The sequence below is a fragment of the Triticum urartu genome, chromosome 1 (assembly GCF_003073215.2).
Source record: "Triticum urartu cultivar G1812 chromosome 1, Tu2.1, whole genome shotgun sequence".
In the NCBI taxonomy this organism is placed as follows: domain Eukaryota; kingdom Viridiplantae; phylum Streptophyta; class Magnoliopsida; order Poales; family Poaceae; genus Triticum; species Triticum urartu.
In genome coordinates, this window is record NC_053022.1 from 207,672,978 (window position 1) to 207,691,960 (window position 18,983).

An 18,983-nucleotide genomic window follows, 5' to 3' on the forward strand; every position below is an offset into this window, starting at 1 on the left:
GCTGCAAATCTCGAAAATCAGTCAGTTGGCTCGATGAATCGACCAAAGATCTGTCCTCGGTCGAAGAAGGAAAGCAAGTTTTATTATTACTCGGAAATAGTAGGGACAGCCATCTTCATCTTGGGCAGAGCCTTGGGCGGCTTGGACAGCGTCGCGCGTGGGTGCTTGGGAGCCTTCCCAGTCGGCGTAGGAGAAGAGGTCTGAGGACGTTTCGACGATTGCCCAACAGAAGCAGTCGCCTTGCCACGTTCCCGCACCGGATCGTGTGTGAGCTTGGATCGCCCCTCCGGGCGAGGGGGTTCAACCTCCTCCTCCTCCTCTTCCCTGGAGTCGACGTTGTCGTCTCCCTCTCCTTCACCATCGGACTCCCACTCACCTTGGTCGTCTCCACTCTCACCTCCGCTCGCCTCCCCTTCCTCAGTTGGCCCCTGGGCCCCGTTGGGCGTTGAGCACATCTCGGTAGTCGCCTGGAAAACAACAGACAAGACAAAAGTCAATCGACCTACCCAAAGAAGACCAATGAAGAAAACAAGATCTCAGTCAAGAGTGTAAAGACATACCTGGTCCACGTCATACGAGTTGTCGAGTGGAATTACCCTCCTGGCTCCTCGGGGGTTGTCTTTGTTCCCCGTGATGCTCGACAGCCACCCCTCCAGCATCTCGTCAGTAACCTCCTCCGGGTGGACCCGAGTGGTGTCGTCGAGACCTGAGTACAGCCACATCGGGTGGTCACGAGCCTGGAGCGGTTGGATGCGCCTCCGGAGGAAGACCTCCAGCAAGTCTATACCAGTCACGCCCTCACGGACAAGCTCAACCACTCGACCAGCCAACACTTTGACTTGGGCCTTTTCCTCCGGCGTCACTTTCAGAGAAGCAGGTTTTTCGGCTCGGTCGAGAGAGAAAGGGGGAAGTCCGGTCGACTGCCCTGGGGTCGCCTGGTCTTGACAGTAGAACCAGGTCGACTGCCAACCGCGGACCGACTCCGGGAAAGTGATAGATGGAAAACAACTCTTTCCCCTCGTCTGGATCGCCAGGCCCCCGCACAGTTGAATCACCTGCGTCCTTTCGTCACTCGACTTGGCCTTCTTGACCGATTGAGAACGGCAGGTAAAGATGTGCTTGAAGAGTCCCCAATGGGGGCGGCAACCCAAGAAACCCTCACACATGGAAATGAAAGCAGCAAGATATACGATGGAGTTGGGAGTGAAGTGGTGGAGCTGCGCTCCAAAGAAGTTCAGAAAGCTCCGGAAAAAGGATGGGGCGGCAGAGAAAACCCTCGGTCGATATGGGTGGCTAGGAGCACACACTCACCGTCGCGAGGCTGAGGTTCGATCTCTCCCCCCGGAAGACGCGCAGCTTCGTGGGGAATGACTCCCCCCTCGACCATGTCGTCGAGATCTTCTTGCCGGATCACCGACGGCATCCAGTCGCCCTGGATCCAGCCGCGGGGCAGAGCGGACCTTGAGGAAGATCCGCCCCGAGCAGATCTCTTCCCTTTCCCCTGCGCCGCCGCCTTCTTCGCGCGCTCCAGAGCGGATGTCTTGTCCTTCGCCATCGTCGCCGGCAAATCTTGCACGGTTCTACGGCGCTAGGGTGAGGGCGGAGGTGGTGGAGGAGCTTGCGAAGGGAGAGAGGAAGAAGAGAGCACACTGCTTGGAAACCCCGAGCCGGCTACTTATAAGAGGCCGCTCCCGAGTGGCTGACTGATAGGCCCAGGCGATCCAGTCAAATCCCGCAGCAGACGCGCGCGCGGTACGTGGCGAAAAAGGTGGCGCGGAAATCGAGGAGCTTCCGCTTTATCGCTTCCAATTACTGCGGCCGCTCCCGTCCCGCGCGCTTCCCGAAATCCGAATCCCACGGCATCCGCGGGCTGCAAAACAACTTGTCAAAACAGAAGACCCCGCTCGCACCGACACTCGGTATGTCACAAGTAAAGAAATTCACTCGGCGAAAGGCCTGGAATGGATCAAGGCGACTGAAAAGAGGTTGATGACGTCGTCCGTGACGATTTACCCGAAACGAGGCACTCATGTAGCCCAAAGAACCGGTCGGAAAGATCTCCAACTCTTTCCCCACTCAAACCTCGATCCATTCGGGGGCTAATGATGAAGCTGTGTACCTAGGGTAGGGGCATGGACCTGTCCAAGGAGCCCTACCCAAGGACACCCCTGGAAGAAGTCACCTTTCAATCGACTTGAAGGTATCCCACTCGACGGGTTCAAGACATTCGACCAAGAAGCTATCATTCGACCATGAAGCCAACCACTCGACTGCCAGGAGACCTAAAGTCACTCCGTAGGCAAACGGTCGGCTATTAAGTAGTCTTTATGGTCATTATCACACTTTATTAGAGGCGTTACTAATAACGCCCAACCTTAAATGTACCTTAAACCCTGCATCACTGAGGGCAGGAGAGGGCCGGCGAACTCTATATAAGACACCCCCCCTCCTCAGTATGAAGGGTTCGCACCCCTGTAATTCACACACGCATAATCCAGTCGACCGCCTCCGGGCTCCGAGACGTAGGGCTATTACTTCTTCCGAGAAGGGCCCGAACTCGTAAACCTTGCGTGCTTACAACTTCTCCATAGCTGAGATCTTGCCTCTCCATACTTACCCCCCTACATCACTGTCAGAGCTAGAACCACGACAGGCAGGTCCACTACCACGGGGCGACGGCTAGGCTCAATTTCCCCTTCGGCACACGTCCGGTCCACCTCGTTCCACCGAAGCCAGGGGTGGTGAGCTCGATACGACGCAGGAGGACCGCGAGGCGTGGGAGCGTCTCGAGGCCGAGGCCGCCGACAAGGCCTACATGCAAGAGCTCCACTGGCAGCACCCGAAGCTCGTGGAGGCGGAGCAGGCGATCTTTGCCGGCGCGGAGGGCGGCAAGGTTATCGTGCTATCCTTCGATGACGAGGTCGAAGGCGGCAAGGACGACGACGCGGAGGGCGGTGAGGTTATCACACTCTCCTCTGATGACGAGGTCGAAGGCGGCAGCAACGGCGGCGCGGAGGGCGTCAAGGTGGGCCCCGAGGATGAGGAGATCGATGTCGACGAGTGGAGGAGTGCCTTCCCCAACGACCCTGATGACTGTACTGGCCCGGACCCGGCTCGCGGCACACCGTACATGGCGAGGAAGGATTGGCTCGACCTCTACTTCGACCAAAAGTAGTCTAGCTTAGTTTAAATTTATGTTTTATGTTCGGTTATGCAAAACTATCTATGTTTATGTTTGAATGCATGCTACTTTCGGTTGAACCTGCTTTGAACTTGATCAAATTGATGTTTACAACCTTAAGTTTAGGGTATCGACTAGAAAAGGCCAAAAATTGCTGGAGTATATAGATATCCACTAAGGGTTTTAGTCCTTTTAACTTTTTAAGGATCGCTTAGAGATGTCCTTATGACTTGTTTATTTCAGATCTTCACAATGTGATGCTCTATATGTGCAACTATTTGTTGTGCAGTTCAATTTCATCAATAACAGTTTCAACAATACCACTATGAATTACGATATTTGGTTGATGTTAAGGATATTGCAGTTAACATACCTTTTCGTTTTTCAATTGTTGTTTAGGAACATGCATTGTATTGAATGACTAAATATGCAATCCCAGGCTACATAGCAAGTGTTACCTTAATGTTCTGATGATGTCTAGATATACATGTAATAAAATTTTATATAATGGGATGGATGGAGTGTTGTACTACATCATTTTTCAATTGTTGTTTAGCTTCTAATATTAACTTGGTGCTTTTAGGTACATATATCATTGCCAAAGATCCACACTTCGACCCTTTCTGGGTACGGGCAATGAGATATTCATGAACCAGCATCAAGGGAGGAAACTGATAAAGATTGTTATTAAAATGGGTCAAAAGATGTCAATCGAACTATTTGTTTACACTTTATGCAAGACAACAGTGAACTGTGGGATGGTAAGTAAGAACCCTGTAGCCTTCTTTTTACTGTCCGTAATGAGTTGTGTTAGATGACAATATCTGAATCTTTTTTTCTTTTGTTGTGAATTCTGAAACAGTTTACTCAAGATTACCTCTCAAACTACATGATTAGCGGTCGGACATCATAAGGGGTTGGACTAGAGTCCTGCATGCCTTCTGCATCCAGGAGAGCACAATAGGGCCATTCCGCTTCACCTTGTTCAGCAACTGAAATGTCTGTCGCCTCTTTCTTTACCATCTGTAACAAGTATAGAACCCTGGTGCATCATTCTTTAGTTGGTGTTTCTGTAATTCTTAAACATATGTACCTGTTCGAATAATGCATTGGTTCTTTGAACCTGATGGATATGAATAAAGCTATAGCCTACTTTAAAGTTTAAATTAGGTACAATTTTAAATAGCAGCAATTAAATTAGGGCGAAATTATGTTGTGCAGGTCATTGCGGCACACACGGTTGGTAAAATACAAACGTTTGCGATATACACCATAATCCAAGACTGTTCATAGAGAGGAAACGTGTGCAATGCACACAGTTGCCGTTTGCAAAGCGTGTGTGATGTCAGATACTATCACATACGGTGCGGGAAAACTAAATGTGTGTGATTGTCTACATATCATACACGGTTTATAATCATGAACTGTTTGTGATATGCTAGGCATCGTAAATCACCCGTGCCTAGAATCTGCCTAGAAAACTGTCGTGCCTGGAATCTGCCTAGTTTTAGGCAGAACCACAAAACTCCGACTGCGAAGACAATGCGAGCGCAAACGAGTGGCAAGAATGAAGCGTTTGGGATACTCGAGATATCGAAAACGATTATACAGGGACAACTGTATGCATCAAGGCTCCCTATCCTCGACGGTTTCTGGATCGTGTGGGAAGGAACCCCCTATCGCCCACACTCACTTGGAGACGGTTCCATATGCCAACCAACCACATGAAGTTTTAACTCCGTTATTTGCACGAGAAGTCAATGCTACTGCATCCAAACGCATTGACATTTCTCAGAAGGACGAGGTGTGCAACCAGACACATCCAAGAACAAGCGGCCAGTTCACACCATCCAGACTACAATGTACACACCTGTATATTCTTGACTACTACTTCCTGCTAAACTAGAATCACGTCACGCTAGCATGCCAGGAACTAAACCCCGAATCGAGGTTGCCAACTTGGCCCACAACCAGCCCTACAACTCTTGGTCAGCAAGGAGCGCAAGATCTAGAGGTTTCATCAGTTGAGAACCAGCTTCATAATCAGATCGTTCCAGGCGTCGATGGGCCCTGGCACGCACCAATGCAGGCAATCATTCTGAACGGATGAGCCATCCTTGTTGCCCTGTGCAAATGGATGGAACATCCTGTAAGGACCAGCATGGCCGTCAGGTCTCATGGACGAAATGCTGTAAGTGTCCAAGAGCTTCAGTTTCACCACATCCCTTGAGCTATTGGCCGCTGTTACGGCCTTGTTGAACTCCTCAAGCTCAATCCCCCTCATGACATGTTCCATGTATTTCCCACCGTACTCTCCCTTCTTGTAAGGCAATACCCTGTTGCAAGTTCCGCCGCTGAACCACTCGCCGTTCTCAAAGTGATCAGGCGCCCAGGTCCTGAAGAGAACAACTGGCTTATGGTGTGCCGAGGAGATGAATTTGAGTACCTCTTGTAAAGTCCTGCGATACAAGTGCTCAAACCCGACTTCAGTTAGGTTCTTGTCCTGGCAATGATGACAGCCTAACACCTTATCACTCTCCCAGTAGACCGCAGTCTTAAGAAACCATTGTCCACCGGCAATCACAACATAGTCAAACCTCTCGTACTGACTTATCCAGGTTGGTTCAAGTATGTCAAGGTGAAGCTGGATCTCGGAAGTGGACTCGCCATTCTCATTTTCAAAAACCTCTGATTTGACGAGGAAGGGAGCCCAAACGAGGGACACAGTGAAGTTGTATGATTGGAAGTGCCATCTCCTATTTTTGAATTCTTTATCATGGTAGACCTCAACAGGTTCGTCAGCCTAAATAAACAGCAAGCAGGTCCAATAATAAGGATACTATACCACTACAAATGCAAGGTATAGAGGGGAGAGGCATGTTACATAAGTAATGCATTGTTGTTCTAACCCAACTAGAAGTACATTTAAATAGTGCACACAATTTATAAATATGAGAAGAAAAAAACACCACTTTTGATCCTAAACTACTGGCTTCATTCACATTCCTCTTCAAACAATTTTTGGGCTCATTTGAATCCATAAACTATCAATATGTCAGCCTATGTGTGTAAAATTGGTTACAAAATATGACTCCAATCTGTGCAAAAATAAAGTAAATATATTACATTTTTTTGCACAGATAAATGACCATATACTTTCAAACAAAGATTTACATGCATAAACCTCACGTCACAACCTACATACAAGATTCTCTTCAGATATTTTCAAAATTTCAGAAGCTATTCTTGCATTATAGAAACTGGCCAGGGGTGAACTGCTCTGGATACTAGTGGATACAATAGCTTAGGGGGTTACGTATCTTAGCATAATTCAGTGCACGCTCCTCCAATTGTAGTATCTCCTAATGAGGAGAAACAAAATTTCCTTTTAGGGCATTTAAACGTAAAAAATAAGAAAATACAGATACGAGCATGATGCTTCAAGTAAGCATTAACAGCAGCACTTCAGTATGACAAACTGATAATTAAAAGGAGGAGTCATGTAATGTGGTATAATTTACCTTAGACAGAAGGCATATCAAGGACTGAACTTGGTTACGAAGAATGGAGTCACCGATAAGGCCCCATGCTTTGTTCCTCATAGCACCTAGAAATCTAATTTCATCAAACGGTGGCAAATCACATTCATAAGGTTTCCACCTCCAGTGAAGATATCCAGTGTCTGGTCTACCATTCATCATACAATTTTGGTGATCATCAATAAATCGACAACTTGAATTTGTATAGGCTGGGCCAGAGGGATTTGGTAGCCATTCTCCATTGAAAAGGTCACATTTTCCTATGCAAGTAGTATCCACGTCAGATTCTGGAAATCAGAAAAATACAGAAATAAGCAATTCAGCTTAAAACGTTTTTTTCTTCTTTCAGATTTCCACGAGAGTAAATCCTTAGGTAAAAGAGTAGTGAGGTGGGTGCATTCAGGTAACAGAAACTGGGAACTGCTCCACTGAGTCATTAATCTTGTCCATTTTGCGAAAACATGAAAACATGGCAATAGAAGGCACCTGGTACTAACTGCCCCTGATTCTCTAGGCTATGCTTTGCTTTTATTTTCCAAAAGAATAAAAAATAAATCGCTACCCCTGATTCTCTCTCTGTTTCGGCAAGAAAATTATTGCATCTGAAAATGATTGCTGCCAAATTCCTTATAGAAAGTTAGAAACTAAAAGATTTGATCTGAAATTCACCAAAATTGCTCTTCCTGAAGACCACCCGTGGAACTTGCCCATACATCAGGACGCAAGGCCACATGCTCATCGTGGCACAGCATCTTCATAGTGGCAAGGTTGTCTTGATGTGCTGGTGAAGGTCATCACATGCAGGTGAGAGTCTATGAATGCTCATGAAAGGTTATCGTCCATGCGCTCATGAAGGTCACCTTCATCCTTGCTACAGCATTCTGCACTTGCTCCGCTTTTTGTCACCAACATGAAGGTCAATTGCTTGCTGCACTAATTGTCTCAAACGGTCTAGCCACAAAGAAATGTTACCAGCAATGTCCATTGTTAAACGTGATATGCTAGGCGCATTGGTCCCACCTGGGCCGAACTAGGTTGGTTAGAGATAGAGTTAGGCAATATTCTTGTAACCTCTTTTCATCTCTATCTTCTCTCTTTGCTTGGTTCTCAAGATGTAATCTAAACAGCCTGTATGCATATCTCAGGGATGAGCCCCTGCCTAAAAAACACGGAACCGTCGCCTCCAACGAGGTACGACGTTCATCGCTCGTTTACATGGTATCAGAGCCTCCTCCATCCACTACATCTGGAGAAAAACCCATCTCCATCGCCAGCCATGTCGTCCTCCTCAAGCATCGGTCAGTCCTCCCTCCCTGGGCAGGTCACGGAGAAGCTGACCCACACCAACTACGTGTTGTGGCATGCGCAGGTGACACCGCAGCTGAGGGGAACTGGTTTCTTCGGCTACGTCAACGAGACCATGCCGGAGCCCGCCAAGTTCCTCGCCACGAAGGACAAGGACGGGAAAGATGAACAGACGCCGAATCCACTTCGTGTGATCTGGTTCAAAGAAGGACAGCAGGTACTTGGATACTTGCTAAATAATCTCACCAAGGAAGTCCTTGTGCAGGTCACATCCATAGCTGTGCCGTATGAACTGTGGGCTGCTCTTGCGCATATGTTCTCGTCGCAGTCCAGAGCCCGCGTCAACAACATCCGCGCCACACTCTCCACGGCGCAAAAGGGCACGCAAACAGTGGCGGCGTACTTTTCTCACATGCGATCTCTCGCAGATGAGCTTGCAGCCGCGGGAAAGCCGATCAATGATGATGAACTGGCCTCCTACATCACCGCCGGCCTCGACATGGAGTATCAGCCTCTCATCTCCGCCAACGACGCCCGCACCAAGCCCATCAGCCTCGACGACCTCTTCGCTCAGATGAGCAGCTTTGATCAGCGCCTTGCCCTCTACAACGGGGCGGGCTCTGGTGGAGGCTTCAAGTCTTCTGCCAACGCAGCCGTCCGCGGCCGTGGAGGTAGCGGCTCTCACTACCGCGGGCGCAACAAGGGCAAGCCATCGGGCGGAGGCAACAGCAGCGGTGGCAACTCCTCCAACAGCGGCGGCGGCGGGCGGCCCTTCTACAACAGCAACAGGGGTCGCCGCAACTCCTCTGGCAAGCCTCGCGCGGGACCAGATGTTACGCGCTGCCAAATCTATGGCAAGCCAGGCCACACAGCAAGGGATTGCTGGTACCGTTTTGAGGAAGATGAAGAATCTTCCCAAGATGAGAAAATTGCAGCAGCGGCAGAAGGCTCCTACGGCGTCGATACCAACTGGTATGTGGACAGCGGCGCGACAAACCACATTACCGGCGAGCTGGAGAAGGTGACCGTACGTGAAAAGTACCGTGGACAGGACCAAGTTCACACTGCCAATGGAGAAGGTATGAGAATTAGCCATATTGGTCATTCAGTATTTAAAACTCCCCATAGAAAAATCCATCTTAGAAGAATTCTGCATATTCCTAGTGCCTCGAAAAATCTCCTTTCCGTTCATCGCATTGCCCTTGATAACCATGTCTTTCTTGAATTTCACCCGTTTTTCTTTTTGATCAAGGATCAGGTCACGAAGAAAATCCTATATCGAGGTAGATGCGTTCGAGGGCTTTACCCGTTGATTCCGGAGCTTAGGAGATTGAATAAACAAGCCTATGGTGTCACCAAAGTTTCATCAACACGGTGGCATGATAGATTAGGGCATGCATCTTTTTCTTTGATCAATCAAGTGCTTAGGAAAAATAAGCTCCCTTTTGTTGGTGAGCGTAGTTGTGAAACAATTTGTGATTCATGTCAACGTGCTAAGAGTCATCAGTTACCTTATCCTGTGTCTACAAGTGTTTCTACCAAACCTCTTCAGCTTATATTTTCTGATGTTTGGGGGCCTGCCCCTACTTCGGTTGGAAGACACTCTTATTACGTTAGTTTTATCGATGACTACAACAAATACACATGGATCTATCTTCTTAAGAAACGATCTGATGTGTTTCAAGTGCACAACTTTCAAGCACTCGTAGAAAGAAAATTTGATTGCAAAATTCTAGCTCTCCAATCTGATTGGGGAGGAGAATACAGAAACCTAAACTCATTCTTCCAACAAATTGGCATATCTCACCATGTGTCTTGTCCTCATGCTCATCAGCAGAATGGTTCTGCTGAGCGTAAGCATAGGCACATACTTGAAGTGGGTCTTGCCTTGCTTGCTGCTGCATCCATGCCACTAAAGTTCTAGGATGAAGCGTTTCTCACCGTTGTTCATCTTATTAACATATTGCCTAGTCGGGTCATCAACAATGAAACTCCGGTAGAACGCTTGCTTCACACCAAACCCGACTATACTTCCTTACGAGTATTCGGGTGTGCCTGTTGGCCCAACCTTCGCCCGTACAATAATCGCAAGCTCATGTTTAGATCCAAACAATGTGTTTTTCTGGGTTACAGTCCACAACCCAAAGGTGTAAAATGCCTGGATGTGTCTACCGGACGCGTATACATCTCCCGTGACTCAAGATGGCAATGGGGCCCCGAAACCCGCGTCCCCACGGGTTTTTACCCTATTAGGGGACGGGGATGGGCGTCTTTTTAACCCCGCGGGGCCGTTGTTGGGTAAAATATAAAACCCGACACATTTCACGGGTTCAAACCCGTTTCAACAATACCCGTTTCAACAATGTCAAAAAATGTCTTACATTTTGAGACAGAGGGAGTAACTTTTTTGGTGCCCACAAACATATACCCATTTCCTTATAAATATTTTCTAAAAAATGAATAGCAAAGGAGCTGCTAACATTTAATCAAAGAAGTCAACAAGTAGCAATTTTGTCTTAACAATTGATCTGTGTCGAAGCTCGTAATCTTTTTTATGGGTGTAGCGAAGCAAAGCTTTTAGTATAATTGTATAGAATTTCATTCCCGTACTTTTTAACTCAAGTACATCCCATGGCAGTATCTGAATTCTCAGTATTTTACATAAATATTTATCCACTAGACGGGATTAAACCACCGGTCTTGTGTCTTACTTTCTATCCCATGCAAAAGCACGCCTTAAAACCAAAATGTAGAATTCAAGTTGGCAATTGCCCATGGAAAACAAAATAAATACAACTGTCGTTATAACGGCTCCTATGCTCATAAATAAAGGTTCAATGTTTCCAAACATGGAGGATAAATAAAAGATCAACTTTTTATACTAGAAAGTACATACATCAAATCAAAATGTTCGAAACTGCTCCATTTTGTTCTCAGTCCCGTTTCGAGCTTCCCATAGAACCGCGGGAAAACAACACTTACCTAAAAAATTATAGGGCAAACACCGATTTCCCCAGCATTCAAGATGCAACAAAACAATCAGACTGCAAATGTGCAATCCCTATTCCTCTGCAATCACCAAATATGTTTCTGAACCTTACTAGTCTTATTAAGACCACAACAGGCGTTCAGGAACGATAGAGTAAAATTCCTATTTCACGGAACCAAAACATAAGTTCCAAGTTCCAACCTTGAACTCAAGAAAATACGGCGCAATTTCCAACAAACAAAAAATCACCAAAAACTGCAGGCGAGACAAAATGAGAAACAATTCGCCCTCACTAAACCCCCCGACAAGATAAGCCTAAACCCTACGAATCTCTGAACTTTCTTACTCAACTGAAATTAGAACTGGCAGAGAAATCCCGTACCTTCCTTGATATCCGGCGACAGAGACGAAGAGGAAGAGAAGGAGCAGAGCAGACGGAAGGCGACGCCGGCGAAGAGGATCCACCCGATGGCCTTGAGCCCTCCCAATCCCCATCCCCCTCCGCCTCCCTTGCGAGATCGAGGAGAGAACGGCAACGCCGCCCACGGCGACCACCTCGGGCCCAAGCCCATGGGGTGCTACCGTGTTAGGATAATACTACTAGGATAGGATGGGCCCCAGCTCGAGTGCTTGTGCGTGCGAGCCGAGCCGAGCAGGGTAGGAGAAGAGGAGAGGAAGGAGACACTGGGACTGCGAGTTGACGACATCTGACCCTCTCGGTCCTCTTTTTTGTTTTTTTTGGAGTTCTGACCCTCTCGGTCTGGGCGTGTGAGAGTCCATTGTGGGGCCTGCCACCATTCCCAGCCTCTTCCGTCGCCTCCTCTTCCTGACCGGGCCTCGTGGCCCGTCATCTTAATTCCTACTCCTTTCATTTTAAAATATAGTTCGTCCGTTTCTAAAAAAAATATAGTATGTTCGTGCTTTTCGAGATTCAACTTTAATCATAAATTTAACCAAAAAAATTGACTGGCAAAAAAATTATATAATTAAAAAAAAATTTGAATACAAATTTATTGGTATAACTTGTGCTCCCGGCGCGGTCGATCTCGTTAGTTAAATTTATGATCAAAATTAAAGCACGAAGATAGAGTAAGCACTACATAGCACCTATTTGGCGCTTTATTTTTTTCTTTTTCGAGAATCACCTATTTGGCGCTTCAGCGCCCATTATAGGTCAGTTTACAAATGGGCGCACACCCTCCTGCGAGCTGGACCGGCCCATCTAATTTTTTCTGGTTGTTAAATCGCAAAAAACTGTGAGCAGCCATATTCTTTTCATGTGAGTACTTACCTCTTTTCCAACTGTGTCTAAAGAAAAACCTTTTTTCAACGTTTTCTTCTTTCTTCTTGCCTTTTTTTTCTTTTCCCTTTTCAATCTTTCTTTTTCGATTTTCCTATTCCTTTTCTCATTTTTCGTATGGTTTTGTTCAGTTTTTTTCTTTTTCTTCCTTATTCTTATTCTTATTCTTATTATCTTCATTTTGTGTCATTTTTCTTTTGATAAATGCATGAACTTTTTTAATTTGTAATTTTTGGTAACTAGAAGAACTTTTTTTTAAATCCATCAAATTTTTTTAGAATCGATTTAAAAAAATTATCTAACCTTTTTCAATCTTTATCTTTACCTACTAATAAAGCATGCATTGCTTTCATCGGGTTCACCGTCACGGTGTTTTTATGAAAAATCCATATTCAAGGTGGTACTAATTTTTAGCTTTGGTAATTTTCGGTTTCATCCGCTTTGTCCAGTCTACATCTACATCTTCCTATACGTCCTAAATCTGCTTTATCCAGTCTGCAAACGAAGCGGCCCATATGTTCTTTGCCGCTGCACGCCTTCCAGCCCGTCGTTGTACGCTAAAGTTTTGTACATCGCTGGCCCGCATCAGCTAAAAACCTAGCTCGCTTTCTTTCACTGTATGTAGCTGCGTTGAGACTCTTTCTTCCATCAAATAATCCCACCTCACTACTTTACATCTGATCTCACCACTTCATATACGTACGCCCTAGAAAATCAACAGGCTGTCTCCAAAATCAAGAAGGAAATAAAGCAATTAAGTCTTGTGCATATTCATACACCCTTGAGAATCAACAATGCCCCCTTAAAATTGGGAAGGGAATATGAATGGAACGAAGCAGCCTCCAGAAATATTAGGAAGGGAATGAACCCTCGGAAATTAAAAAGGGAATGACGAAATTATCTTCCCAAGGAAAAGAACAACTCAGATTTGCCCCCCCCCCCCCCGAGAAGGAGCAGAGCAGACGGAAGGCGACGCCGGCGAAGAGGATCTTCCGCCTCCCTTGCGAGATCGTGGAGAGAACGGCAACGCCGCCCACGGCGACCACCTCGGGCCAAGCCCATGGGGTGCTACCGTGCTAGGATAATACTACTAGGATAGGATGGGCCCCAGCTCGAGTGCCTGTGCGTGCGAGCTGAGCCGAGCAGGGTAGGAGAAGAGGAGAGGAAGGGGACACTTTTTTTTGGGAGACACTGGGACTGCGAGTTGACGACATCTGACCCTCTCGGTCCTCTTTTTTGTTTTTTTAGGAGTTCTGACCCTCTTGGTCTGGGCGTGTGAGAGTCCCATTGTGGGGCCTGCCACCATTCTTAGCCTCTTCCATCGCCTCCTCTTCCTGACCGGGCCTCGTGGCCCGTCATCTTAATTCCTGCTCCTTTCATTTCAAAGTATAGTTCGTCCGTTCCTAAAAAAAATATAGTATGTTCGTGCTTTTTGAGGTTCAACTTTAATCATAAATTTAATCAAGAAAATTGACTGGCGAAAAGAAATTATATAATTAAAAACTTTTTTGAATACGAATTCACTGGTATAACTTGTGCTCCCGCCGCAGTCGATCTCGTTAGTTAAATTTATGATCAAAGTTAAAGCACGGAGATAGAGTAAGCACTACATAGCACCTATTTGGCGCTTTATTTTTTTATTTTTCGAGAATCACCTATTTGGCGCTTCAGCGCCCATTATAGGTCAGTTTACAAATGGGCGCACACCCTCCTGCGAGCTGGACAGGCCCATCTAATTTTTTCTGGTTGTTAAATCGCAAAAAACTATGAGCAGCCACATTCTTTTCATGTGACTACTTACCTCTTTTCCAACTGTGTCTAAAGAAAAACCTTTTTTCAACGTTTTCTTCTTTCTTCTTGCCTTTTTTTTCTTTTCCCTTTTCAATCTTTCTTTTTCAATTTTCCTGTTCCTTTTCTCATTTTTCGTATGGTTTTGTTCAGTTTTTTTATTTTTCTTCCTTATTCTTATTCTTATTCTTATTATCTTCATTTTGTGTCATTTTTCTTTTGATAAATGCATGAACTTTTTTAATTTGTAATTTTTGGTAACTAGAAGAACTTTTTTTTAAATCCATCACCTTTTTTTCAGAATCGATTTAAAAAAATTATCTAACCTTTTTCAATCTTTATCTTTACCTACTAATAAAGCATGCATTGTTTTCATCAGGTTCACCGTCATGGTGTTTTTATGAAAAATCCATATTCAAGGTGGTACTAATTTTTAGCTTCGGTAATTTTCGGTTTCATCCGCTTTGTCCAGTCTACAGCTACATCTTCCTGTACGTCCTAAATCTGCTTTGTCCAGTCTGCAAACGAAGCGGCCCATATGTTCTTTGCCGCTGCACGCCTTCCAGCCCGTCGTTGTACGCTAAAGTTTTGTACATCGCTGGCCCGCATCAGCTAAAAACCTAGCTCGCTTTCTTTCACCGTATGTAGCTGCGTTGAGACTCTTTCTTCCATCAAATAATCCCACCTCGCTACTTTACATCTGATCTCACCACTTCATATACGTACGCCCTAGAAAATCAACAGGCTGTCTCCAAAATCAAGAAGGAAATGAAGCAATTAAGTCTTGTGCATATTCATACACCCTTGAGAATCAACAATGCCCCCTTGAAATTGGGAAGGGAATATGAATGGAACGAAGCAGCCTCCAGAAATATTAGGAAGGGAACGAACCCTCGGAAATTAAAAAGGGAATGACGAAATTATCTTCCCAACTCAGATTTGCCCCCCCCCCCCCCCCCCCCCACACACACAGACACCGTGAGGGGGCATGACTCATGAGAGAGATGGAGCGGGTAGCAGGCTGTTGGTTGTTTACGGCAGATTTTTTAAAACTTAAAAAAAGGAAGACATGATACATTTAGGTGCGTGTGATTATCTATAATTAAAAAAGAATTTAAACTGTACAATATGGTTTTAGATTAGTATGAGGTTAGTGGTCACTGTGCATGATGTAAGTCTTTTTAGAGATTCCAACTAGTGACTACATACGGAGTAAAATGAGTGAATCTATACTCAAAAATATGTCTACATACATTCGTATGTTGTAGTCCATTTGAAATGTCTAAAAAAAACTTATATTTAGGAACGGGGGAGTATTTTTTTTACCCAGTACAGAGACGCTCATATATATGCACATGCATTCATTCATATAAACACACATACACATCTTATCCCTACTAGCAAAAGGGCTCGTGCGTTGCAACGGGAAAAAGAAAACATTATACGCCCTAGAAAAATATCCAATGGGCTACATTGCAACATATAAAAGATAATTAATCAATGTTTTAAATAGCGGGCTATGAAAAATAGCGACGCGCCTCCAAATCAGCTATAGCGGGCTATTTGTGAAGGCGGCCATTTAGCGGCACCCTGCTGAAAAAGCTATAGCGGGCTATAGCGGAGCTATAAGCGGATATTTAAAACTATGTAATTAATATGTTCTTGTATCCTGAAACTCGACTTCGCGAAGGCTTTCGACACCATCCAGCATGAACCGATGATTGAGATCATGCAACATATGGGATTCAATGAGAAGTGGTTGGGGGTGGATCAAATGTATCTTTTCCTCCGGAAGCTCTTCGGTGTTGCTTAATGGAACCCTAGGGGAACAGTTTGATTGCCTTTGTGGGGTCCGGCAGGGAGATCCATTGTCGCCGTTGATCTTTGTTCTCGCAGCGGACCTATTACAGTCAGCGATCAATGATGACAGTCGGTTTGGTTTGCTGCAGTTACCCCTGCCCACTTCCGACAGTAACTATCCAGTAATTCAGTATGCAGACAACACGATCAATGTGTTCCCTACTTGTATCTCACAAGCGCAAGTATTGAAATCTATACTGGTTGACTAGGCGAAGTCGGTGGGCCTAAAGATCAACTTTCACAAGTCAACTTTGGTTCCCATCAATTCTGATCCGGTGCTGGCAGAGGAAATTGCAGTCATTTTTGGCTGCTCTATTGGCAACATGCCGTTTACGTACTTGGGCCTGCCCATGGGCACCACGCGCCCGAGTGTGACTGACCTGATGCCGTTGGTCACCTCGGTTCAGAGGAAGGTACCTGCTGCAGCCTCGCTTTTGGACTACGGTTCCAAGTTAACGTTGCTCAATTCTGTGGTCACCTCTTTGGCTATCTATGCCATGTGCTCCATCAAGATAAACCCAAATATAATTGAGCACCTTGATAAACTGCGTAGATCATGTCTTTGGGTGAGAAAGTCAGACGATGGGGTTAAGGGCAGCTCGCTGGCAGCTTGGGATATGGTGTGCAAACCCAAAAGCAAGGGAGGGCTGGGGATCATTGATGTGACGCCCTCGATTCAATCGTACACTAATCATACGCGTAAATGTGTACGATTAAGATCAAGGACTCACGGGAAGATATCACAACACAACTCTAGACACAAATTAAAATAATACAAGCTTTATATTACAAGCCAGAGGCCTCGAGGGCTCGAATACATAAGCTCAAATACACAAGGGTCAGCGGAAGCAAGAATATCTGAGTACGGACATGAGTTAGACAAGTTTTGCCTTAAGAAGGCTAGCACAAAAGCAACATTGATCGAAAAGGCAAGGCCTCCTGCCTGGGAGCCTCCTAACTACTCCAAGTCGTCAGCGGCCGTCACGTAGTAGTAGGCACCCTCGGGGTAGCAGTAGTCATCAGTGGTGTCGTCTGGCTCCTGGGATCCGTCATCTGGTCGCAACAAACGGGTATGGGGGAAAATAGGTAGCAAAGCAGCCGTGAGTACTCGTCCAAAGTACTCGCAAGACTTACATCAGATCTAAACTAAATATGCATATGTATCAAAGGAATGGGTTGTATCTGTGGACTAAACTGCAGAATGCCAGAAGGGAAGGGGAAAGCCTAGCCTATTGAAGACTAGCATCTTCTGGAACCCACCATCTTGCAGCAACAGGAGGGAGTAGAGTAGCATAAAGTAAAGTAGTAGAAGTGTTATCAACCTCGGCCAAAGATCCTTTCTCGACTCCCTGCGAGAAAGCAATCCCAGAGCCATACTATGCATTTCTCATCACGATCCAATTCTCATCACCATCCAATTCTCATCACAAGTATCCAGTTCTAGTTGTATCGATCGGGATACAACTCCAAGTGTCCGTTACCGTAGGACAGGCTATCGATAGATGTTTTCTTTCCTACAGGGGTGCACCAACTTACCCACCACGCTCGATTAACTCCGGCCGGACATACTTTTCTGGGTCATGCCCGACCTCGGCCAAACAATACGCCGCAACCCGACCTAGGCTTAATAGAGAGGTCAGCACGCCGGACTAAGCCTATGCCCCCAGGGGTCATGGGCCATCTCCCCGGGAACTCCTGCATGTTGCGTACGCGGCCGGTGAGCAGACCTAGCTACCTCCTTCAACAAGGCAGGAGCTTACGCAGTCCAACCCGGCACGCGCCGCTCAGTCGCTGGCGTCTATTAAGCTTCGGCTGATGTATACGACGCAGAACGCCCATACAATGCCCGCATGATGGTTAGTGCTATCAAGCCAGAGGCCCCTCGGATCAAATATCCAAATCGTAGTGGATTAGGAGCACGCGGTAACGAGCAGAGACTCACGATCGATGTGACCCCGTCGCACCGTCTCGAGTACTTGCGGCAAGGGCTAAGAATGCCCGGCCACGCCTCGTAAGTATCTCGCGGGCACCTTCCAGGTCAACCCGACTCCACATCACTCGCTATTAAGCTCGCGCGGGTACCCCTTAGGGCCGACCCGTCTTTAGTAACATGGCTTAGTGCAAAGTCATAGTAACCATAGTAACTGTGTGTCTAACACCAAGGGGGGAAAACCCGAGGAATCACCCCCCGGTGAATTCCACTCGATGTAACCATCAAGGTGAACGTAAGAGGATCCACCCTCGAGGTTCACGCGTGAGGGGTTGCACGACAGAGCCGTATCGAGAGTGGTTAAGGAGGAAATCACCCTCGATAACCACGACCGGATAGCTACACTACAGAGGTCTCATCAGGAGTGATGTAAGAGGTTTCACCCTCGGCACTTGATGGTAGCTCTACAGATTCGTACAACTAAGGGGGGTGATGTGCGGTGTCGGGGCCTGGACGTCGATCACATTGATCGAGTCATTGAACATAAAGCGGGGCAACTGGGACAAGGTGGGGGTCACTGATGGATCACTAACCAACCTATACTAAGCAGTTTAGGATAAGCGGGTAAGGTATGAAAGCAGGTAACAAAAACAGGCTATGCATCAGAGTAGGACCATATAGAAAGCAGTAGCAGTTCTAATGCAAGCATGAGAGGGGAGGAAATGGGCGATATCAGAATGCTCAAGGGGGGTTTGCTTGCCTGGAAGCTGTGCTGAAAAAGAAGTGTCGTCATCGACGTAGTAGATCACAGGGGCATCAACAGCAGTCTCGGGGTCTACCGGAGAGAAGAGGGGGAAGACACAGTAAATACAAAGCGAACAGATGCATGACAAGACAACAAGCGGCACTAGGGGTGTTCTAACGCGGTGCTACATGATACTGGCGAAGGGGGAATTCAGCCGAGAATGTTTTCCCGAAATTTGGCATTTTTTGGACAGATGAAATGAAGGAGGAAAGTTGCATGTTCGCTATGCTAGGGGCATGTGGCGGACGAACGGACTGCGTATTCGGATTCGTCTCGTCGTTTTGAG

The 18,983-nt window shown here is 46.4% G+C and overlaps 1 protein-coding gene and 1 pseudogene across 2 annotated transcripts; one reads left to right on the forward strand and one right to left on the reverse strand.

Moving 5' to 3' along the window:
- Positions 1-4,889: 4,889 nt before the first annotated feature.
- Positions 4,890-11,729, reverse strand: LOC125554097 (protein trichome birefringence-like 26). 2 transcript variants are annotated; one of them, XM_048717707.1, is made up of 3 exons: positions 11,397-11,729; positions 6,703-7,007; positions 4,890-5,984 (listed from the first exon to the last, which is right to left on the reverse strand). In XM_048717707.1, exons 1-3 carry the CDS (start codon positions 11,584-11,586, stop codon positions 5,202-5,204), a joined length of 1,278 nt encoding a protein of 425 aa, XP_048573664.1. In that variant the 5' UTR covers positions 11,587-11,729; the 3' UTR covers positions 4,890-5,201. The 2 variants fall into 2 exon arrangements, with proteins under 2 accessions (XP_048573664.1, XP_048573671.1); XM_048717714.1 differs by having other exon boundaries at positions 6,703-6,980; positions 11,397-11,725.
- On the forward strand, positions 8,477-8,615 carry LOC125533302 (annotated as a pseudogene).
- Positions 11,730-18,983: the final 7,254 nt, after the last annotated feature.